Source organism: Apteryx rowi, unplaced genomic scaffold (genome assembly GCF_003343035.1).
Source record: "Apteryx rowi isolate R43461 unplaced genomic scaffold, aptRow1 scaffold_329, whole genome shotgun sequence".
NCBI lineage: Eukaryota > Metazoa > Chordata > Aves > Apterygiformes > Apterygidae > Apteryx > Apteryx rowi.
In genome coordinates this window covers 386,852-395,394 of record NW_020449741.1, presented here as the reverse complement: position 1 = coordinate 395,394, position 8,543 = coordinate 386,852, and the positions used below count along the sequence as shown (strand labels likewise).

General features: G+C 42.0%; 1 protein-coding gene across 2 annotated transcripts in view; it reads right to left on the bottom strand.

Annotated features, from left to right (window-relative positions):
• Window positions 1-369: 369 nt before the first annotated feature.
• Window positions 370-8,543, bottom strand: part of IFT140 (intraflagellar transport 140) — an 85,161-nt gene continuing 76,987 nt past the window's right edge. The window contains exons 21-32 of one of the 2 annotated variants that reach the window (XM_026071634.1): window positions 8,365-8,509; window positions 7,786-7,976; window positions 6,634-6,729; window positions 6,166-6,298; window positions 5,930-6,073; window positions 5,403-5,531; window positions 5,022-5,204; window positions 3,876-4,082; window positions 3,473-3,685; window positions 3,220-3,386; window positions 2,703-2,844; window positions 370-1,901 (exon numbers count right to left, since the gene is read on the bottom strand). In XM_026071634.1, the coding sequence (XP_025927419.1) occupies window positions 1,698-1,901; window positions 2,703-2,844; window positions 3,220-3,386; window positions 3,473-3,685; window positions 3,876-4,082; window positions 5,022-5,204; window positions 5,403-5,531; window positions 5,930-6,073; window positions 6,166-6,298; window positions 6,634-6,729; window positions 7,786-7,976; window positions 8,365-8,509 (1,954 nt within the window). In that variant the 3' untranslated portion in view covers window positions 370-1,697. The remainder of the gene's footprint in view (window positions 1,902-2,702; window positions 2,845-3,219; window positions 3,387-3,472; window positions 3,686-3,875; window positions 4,083-5,021; window positions 5,205-5,402; window positions 5,532-5,929; window positions 6,074-6,165; window positions 6,299-6,633; window positions 6,730-7,785; window positions 7,977-8,364; window positions 8,510-8,543) is intronic. The other variant, XM_026071636.1, reaches the window with a different exon arrangement.

Sequence of the window (8,543 nt, the reverse complement as noted above, 5' to 3'; positions counted from 1 at the left end):
CTTTTACAGATGTGGTAGAGAAGGACCCAGATGGGGACTGCAGGAGGCTGGCCTTGCAGAACTTGCTACTGATGGAGAACCTGAAAAAGAAACTCGAAACCGTCCCTTCCTAGTTGAAGGGTAAAAGAAATGACCTCTACCTCATACTTTGCCAGCTGGATGCTTGTAGGCACTGCTGGGGCCTCTTCAACAGTCACCTGGCTGGACAAGAGGAAGAAGGGGGAAGGGTGCAGAGCTGGAAGCCAGAGAACCTGACTTGACATCTGGACTTTGTAGTGGAGGCCAATTTAGTGAGCTATTGCTATCCGGTACGGAGTGTACAGATGCAGGAAGGTAGGCTAGCACTGCCATCCTCCCCACTCCTCCCCCAGCCCCCACCCCCAGCTATTTATAACCTTGGCAGGTTTGAGTGCTCTGCTAAAAATACAGAGAAGATCTCATAGCAGATTTCTTGTCAGAAAAACAGGAGGGCTGGAACCAGCCACTTACCTCCTGGGGGGGCTAAATCTATGGTATGCCCATAACAAAGGCTCCGGTGTCTTCTAGCAATGCAGCATTTGGCGGAATAGTTACTGGCCTGTTGTTCGAAGGGGTGGCGTGTTATCAGGAATGATACCACTGATGAGATATATGCACTGAATAGCTACAGTGCAGTTCTGAAAATGTGCCAAACCTTAAAGGAGACAATTTCTAGAGCTGTACTGTGTTTAGGAGAGAACAAAGCAGGAATTTTCTTTGTATCATCTTAGTACCAAAAGAAATTTCTATTAAAGGGTAACTAATGGCCAGATTCTGGTCTTAAAATCTCCCCCAAGAAAGAACAGAATTTAAATACTTCAAAACTTGGGGTGACTATGAAGTTAAGTCACAAAACAGGGGGGAAAAAAATCACTTTGTGTCTAAGCAGAAGAGATGGTTAGTACAAAATGTGTGTGCATGGGGCTTTGTTATCCTGTCACATGAAAGAAATGTATTTACAGGCTTAAAGCAACCAAGATTTCGCTCACCTTTATGTTGGGCTTCACTACCCATTTATGGCTAATCCTGGTTGTGCCAGGGAAGAAACTTGCATCCTAAAATATGACTAGTACAGAGCAGCCTAGTGTAACTGTGGTGTTTGGAAAAGAAGCTTCACAGCAAGTAATTTTAAGCAAGTGTGGAGGTTCTAGATGACCCTTTGATGTTTAAATACAAAAGCTTTGGGATGGGGAAGTTTTTCCTCCTCCTGCAGTAGGGGAGTAGTCTGACTTCTACCCAAGCTCATACTCAAAGGGGCCAGAGATTGTTTTCAGAAGTTCTGACTTCTAAGGAAAGACAAATATGTTAGCACATTAGCAGATCAAAGTTGTACTCAAAAATTTTGTCAACACGAGGTTTCCACTTCAGTTACAGAACTCTTCTCTATATTATATATATATAAGGCCTGAAGTTACAATATGCAGTTCTCTTTCTTTTTTCCTCAAATTTATTAAAATACTAAAACCAACTTCAAAACAGGATATATACATTTGGGTTTTTGTATTTAGTGTTTGAAATAGTATATAACTGTTGCTGTACAATCAAGCAGAAAAAATAAATTTCTTGGTAAGAACCAAAAGCCTGCTGCAGCAGTGAGTTGATTGATGTATGACCCCTAATGAGGACAGAAGAAATGACCTAGTGTTAAAGTCAGTTTTGCCTTTGGTAAGCGTAAGTTGTCAGGGGTCCTCCACTTCATCAGCCACTTCTTCTTCCACCTCCTTGTTCTCCATACTGCTGTGCCGAATTTGCTCTGGAACCAGGTTTCGGCTTAAGGGAATGCCTGCTCCTCGGTGAACTGCCTCAATGGTCTGCTGAGTCACATAGTAGGTCAGGTTCACACCTGGAATTCTTTTTCGCATCTCTTCCAGATACCGGTAAGCCTGAAGTAATGCACAGAGATCACTGTTACAGAGAGCGTAATCTTTACACCAGTTCCAGCAAAAGGATGAAAAGCAGCCGCCATGGATGACTTGAGTTCAGTGGTGGAAGGGAGCTCATGCGTAGCCAGGAGTCACAGCCATTGCTAACAAAATGAACTTTCTTAATGATTTGTGTCAATTCCAGCTTTTTCTTTTAAAAAAGAAGGGAGTCTTGAGTGCTGAAGCATCATCACATATGTGATACATATCACATAAAACAACACACATCATTACAAGTAAGGTTAATCAGCACGGTTAGAGAATCTAGTGCTTCACATCAGCCAGTTTCATAATAGCAGCAGGTTACGTTTTAGTCCAAACCCTTTGTGTGTGGCACTTCCTGCTCTGAAGAAGTGACTCACCATTTCCTCAAATGATTGCAATTTTAAAATTTTCTTTTTTTCTTCTTTGGCCAGGTGGCAAATGAAGTACAGTGTAGTTGCTGAGAAAGGCAGCCAGGCCCCTGTGTTCTTGTCTCTATTAATAGGAAATGTTTAAGGAGCCACCACTGTTTGTTATGCTCCATGTCCTGTGAGCTTTCTTTACCCTTCAATGCCATGAAATTAAAAATACACTAATTCAGAAATATGTCCTTAAGTATACCTTACCCTGCCAAGCAGTTTAGCTCCTGTAGGTTTCTCTACTATGGAATGTCTTCCTGCATGATAAGCACACTATGCCAAGCTGCACTGACGTATATAAAGTACAGGCCCTTTGGATTGGAAGCTTTCTTTGGACTGTGCTATGAATTAATTAACTTACCATATGGAATTCCTCCACCTGCAAATAATGTTCAACCAGAAATCCCAAGACATCGCCACGACGGATGGTATTGTCAAGATCTTGTTCATCTAGGAGCTGTTCACACTGTCTGACTGATTCTTTGGGGTCTTCAGAGTGAATTCTAGTAAAAGAGCAAAATGAAACCATTGACAGTCTAGGGGAGAGCATTCAGCTTGTCATGTGAAGCACATAGTACAAAAATTTTCCATGTGCTTCATAATCACCTTTCTGGTATGTTAGTGAACAGAAAATAGCTACGCTTTCACAAATCAACAGAAGTACTCATATTTAAGGTTACCTTTTGGTCTTGAATGTCAGCAACACTTTTAAAATCACATATGGCTTCCCTACTACAAAAATCTAACAACAGCTTTTAGAAGCAAGTCTTCTCCACATCATTATTTATTAAACTGTGGGTACTAATCCAGACAACTTTTCCTCCTGGATGCTATTTTTATCAGTCATTAGTCTACATGTTCTGAATACTGCAATTCACCTCCGAGCATGGATGAATCGCTTGATCAGGGCCATCTTGCTTTGCAAAAGCACTACTTTGCTTTCCTGTTCCAGAGGGCTTCTAGTCTTTGCTTTTGAAAGGCACTTATATGCTTCTGTCAGTGCTCCTTGTGCTTTCTCATAGTTCTGATATTCATCAATTTCCACCTGCAAGACGACAAATGAGATGAGTATGCTGTTCCCAGAGCTAGCAAACCAAAAACACCGTTAAGAATCACAAAAGGGGGATGTACCTGAGCACAAGCATCATAAAAACCTGCCAACAGATCAAGGGCCCTGCCTTTGGTATAGAAGCTAATGATGTTCTTCATAATCTCTGGGTCCTTGCGCCAATCCAGTGACTGTAGGTAGTTGGCTGCCATGATATAAATCTCTCTCTGTCTGGAGACTCCAGCAAAAAACACAATTTTCTCTGTGTCTCCAGATTTCAGCAGAGCTCTCATAGCCTAGCAGTGGGAGGAGAAAAAAACCCATCATGAATACAACCGCACTGAGATTGCCAGGAATCCTTTTCTGGATACTCTGTTGTATGAAGATTGTCCCAAGATTTACTTCTCAAAATACTCTTTTGTTGCAAAATCTTCTAAAGATAAAATGCTCAGCCTCTTTAGCTTCCTTCTGCCTATCCAAACTGACCTTTAACTTGTTTCCTGCTTGAGTGTATTTCTTGGTTGCCATATGGTAATTGCCTTGTCTCATGCAGCAATCGGCAATTTGTTCCAACAGCTCTCTCCGAGACTCCTCAGAGAGGTCCTTGGAGTCCTTAGAGATTGTCATCTTCTCAGCCATCTCCTCTGTGATGGTCAGATTCTGCTTCAGGCAAACTTGCAGGGCTTCATGGTACTAATGGAAGTGAGAAAGCAATAAGCTGTTGCAAATGTGTGGTGTAACCTGCAGAAATACTAGCTGTATAATGGCACAAATTCTAGCAGAAAAAATGTGGTTAAAGAAGTGGATTCTCTATCAAGAGCACTGGGTGGTGAAGGGCCCTGACATCAATTCACACTGAAGTATATACTGTCTCACTTTGTTCAACAAGAATGCAGTTGTTCAATTCAGAACATTTCTCACCTGTTTTCTTAGAAGACATTATTGTGGCACTGAAGTTTTATCCATTTTGGCTCTCTGAATGTGACATTTTCAGAGACATACAAAGCAGATTTATTAGGTATGATTAATATAGTCAAGTTTTCAGTAAATGCACATAGACTAAAGCTAGGCACCTAAAAGATTTTTTTTTTTTTTTAAGTTTTGCTCTAGAAACAAATTATAAGTAGGATATACAATAGCTATTTGCTTTTAACCCAGAAAATGGCTACTATACCCTTGTTAACCATGGGAGAAAGTAAGACACAGGAACTTATGAAAAAATGAGTGGGTATAAGACTGCTTTTGCACCCAGCATTTTGGTAGGGCTGAGTTGTCAGCACAATAAGGAGAGCAAGGTAGAAATGCATGAAAGTTTAGGCAAGAAAGGAAGAGGCTTCACTACATTGATGTTGTGACAGGAGGGACAGCACTGATTTTTGACTGATGTTATTACAATTTCCTCATCTCCAAATACGTTAGTTTAGAGAGAAGAAAGACACAAAGTCAGGGATTCATTTCTAGAGTTGTGCCAGGGAGACACCATCATGTGAGTCATCACTTTGAGAGGAAACTTTACGGCTTAAAAATGTCATCGCATATCTGTTTACGAAGATAAACGTATGTGCGTGCATGTACTCCCCTGCTGTGCTCCTCTTCACCTATGTATGGAGAGACCACAAAGCAAGAGCTTACCTTTTTGGCTGTTAGCAGCAACTCTATTGCCTTCTCATACTGGCCATGCTCAATAAAAAAGTCAGAACAGCGGGCTAGCAGAGCTGGGTCTGATTTCTCATCCAGGTCTTCAGCAATTAGCTGTAGGGCCCCAAACTGCTGTGTGGCAAAGGCAAGCTCCAGTGCTTTGGAGAAGTGTCCTGCCTGCAAAGTTAAGGGTAACCCTTTACAGATTAGAATAAGAACTGCAGAATCAGTTTACAGGATACCCTAGAGAATTAAGAGCCCACCAGGGTTTATGACTGATGAATAGTGCATAGTCAAATCTGCAGTTTATTTAATGCTCCTCTGCTGTAGTAACTGCTTCAATATAAAGTTAGATATTTTTACTAAGTCATTTACCTTGTGGTACAACATGACAGCTCTATCCATTTGCTCTGCCTTTTCCTCATAATAGCAGGCTGCCTCTATCATGTCTTCTGGAGAGCTCAGAAGAGCCAGGTTCATCAGTTGATCATCTAAATTGTTCTCCTATTCAAAAGCAAAGATATGGCTCTAGGTGTGCAGCAAACAGATATCACAATTCTATCAAGCCTCCGGCTTTATACTGTCACACAGTAGCCCATCAGCCATCTTCTATGTAAAATCTATAGCAACCCAAATAACTTTGAGCTGGAAAGCTGATAATTTGTTTGAGGCTTTTTCTGTTGAGATATATGACAAGGAAATAATCCGTTACAACCATCCCTTTATTGACATATTTTTGTAAAAGGTGTAGGGAGAAACCAGGAGCATCTTCACAGCTGGGCTGTATGAGCAAGTCACTTGAAAGAGAAAATGAGTACAAACTCGTATCCATTTCATTCTGTATGCTACCTAAAGACAGAGTCCTACTTTGTTTTTGGACATAAATGTACATCTTCCCATACCTTACACAGGCGAATGGCATTGTTAAATGCCTGGGCCCTGGTGTAGAAATGTACAGCCTGCTTGATTTCATCCTGACTCTCATACTGGCGGGCCAAGTGATATGATGCTGCCCAATTCCCCGTTTCATTTGCTATTTCAGCAGCCTGAAAGGAAAATCATATATCTTTACTTTGTGCCCATATGCATCCTGGGAATGAAAATTCTCTGGAAGCAGAGGGGAGCAAGGGTGCCTTACCTTCTGAATGTTGCCCTGAAAGCAGTGCACACGCACTAGGGAAAAATAATCCTGAGCCAGTTCATAGTACTTGAGTGCAGATTCCATATCTGCCTGGCTCTCTAGATACTGGGCCCACCACTTCCAGAGATTCCTAGAAAAGCAACAAAATTAATTGCAGTAACAATAATTACCAGAGCAATGGATTACTCATTTCTGGAGGTGTTGGACTTAAGACTAGGTACATTTTTGGAACATGGACAAGCTTTATCCAAAATCAAGAGTGACATTCAAAGGTCTGCACTCCAAAGGAGTGTGGTGGTGAGATGCAGCATGTATCCTGGAAAGCTGTGGAAGGATCATAATGGATAAGGCAGGGGTTGAACTTGCTGCTGAGAGGATTCATATTACTCCTTCCCTGCTCTCTTCACAAAATGTATTTCAGACCTGAAAGTCCCATTCAGGAGAAGGAATGAGCATAGCACTAACTTGTCTTTCATCTTGTTGACATAGTTCTCCAGGGCTTGTAAGTCTTCAGAGAGCATTCGGGGTACCTCAAACCGGTGTGTGTCTGACTTCTCGTAACTGTATAGAAGAAGAACATACTAGATGTGAAATGACTACCTTAAGAGAAGTATCTCACTTCCTATGTAAGTGCATTTAATTTTGTTTGTCAGCTATAGAGTGACAACACTGACAACAGTACTTCATTTGTATTACTCAGTTCACCATAAGACCAGTTGCAGCCAGCCAGCACCATCAAAAATGAAAGGTACAATGCTCCTGCAAGGCACCTGGAATTAGGGAGGCAATGTGATCACAGAATTTTAAATACAAAGTGCCAGTGATGCTCCAAGTGTATATCCCAGAAAGATCCTCAAACATTAAGCGCATTCCTTTGAATCTGGCTGAAAGGGTAGCAAAAACCCTGTGGGTTCCTTATCTCGCTTAGTCCTTCTACCATCCAATGCAATTTCAATCTTGTTTCCACTCCTGGGAGATCACTGCACTTATGCAGCCATCTACCGCTACAGTCTTTCCTCATCTCCCCCCTACAACCTGGATCATCTCATGGGTCTGATTATACCAGAGCTTGGCTTTGCTTTTGAATGGAAGTGATCTTATTAGGTAGCGTAAGACTTCATCATACAAAAAGCAAGATTTTAAACAAGTACAACACATTAAAAATCACCTCCACTAACTTCTCTACAGACCCATCAGTCACAGGAGAGGACTGGAGGCCATGTGCACCAGAAGCACCCAAGTCAGACTAAGTTCTGCCATACCAGTTGTGTCTGGGACTCTCAGGAGCAGTAAATAACAAATGGCTTTGTCATGGAAAAGGAAGGAAAAGGGCAGTGGTCTTACAGAGGCAAGTACAGGATCAGATATTATTGGAGTTCCACTAGAGTAAGTGGCCCCTGAGAAGACACTTAACCTTTCTGACTCTTAGTTTTATTAGGAATTTATTGTAACAATGCTTTCACTCCCTGAGATAGAAAGCACTAGAAACAGGAAAAGACTTTAATTAATTATTAGTAGTCATCACCAGACATCCTCCTTAATCTGCCTCTAGTCTTCACAGAAACACAAGGCTCCAAATCCCCTCTATATGTAATGGCGCCATAAGCTGGCACTTACTGGGTGAGTGCAAGACCATGCTCTCCAGCTGCCTCCAGGTGCTTAGCATAGTTGTAGTAAGTGGTGCGTAAGTGAACCCGGTCGTGTCGTTCAGCTGTTTCGATGGCTTTCTGCCACTGGTTTGAGGCTTGATAGAACTTGTTCAGGAGGTCATAGCGTTTGCAAGACTTGTATAGTCGCTCCGCATCCTCCTGAAGGGAAAGCATTCAAAGACTACATTAGCTCCTGTGGGAGTTTCATAGGTGTCCATCCAAGCAGTAATTCACAATGGACACTGCACTTCTGAGTATTTATTAGTACAAGTCATTGTAATGCATCTAAAGTAGCAATAATTCAGAGAGGGGGGTGGGGGGGTGTTAATCAACTAAATACACATAGCCTGGAATAGCACATTACTTGGAAACAGGATGTTTATGTGAAAACAAGGAAAGCACTCAGATCCTGGCATTTACTGTGCAATATCAGCTGGGGGTGACACGAGCAGCTATCAACAGTTGAACACTGATCGGGATGTCAAACAATTTCAGAAAGGGGAAGATGTGCTCATGTGGGGCTACAGTTAAGGGCCACACTGCCTACCCAAGGGGTGAAGTCTGTCAACCCAGAAGAAGGTCCTGGGTAGTAGGTTTCTTGGCAAGAAGGTATTAAGGGCCAGGGGAAGCCTGTGGCCTCAGTGCAGGTCTCAGAGGTAGGAATTCTGTTCTTGGACAACCGACAGCCGTTCCTGAGGATAAATGCTATTAATTTCAGACAGAATT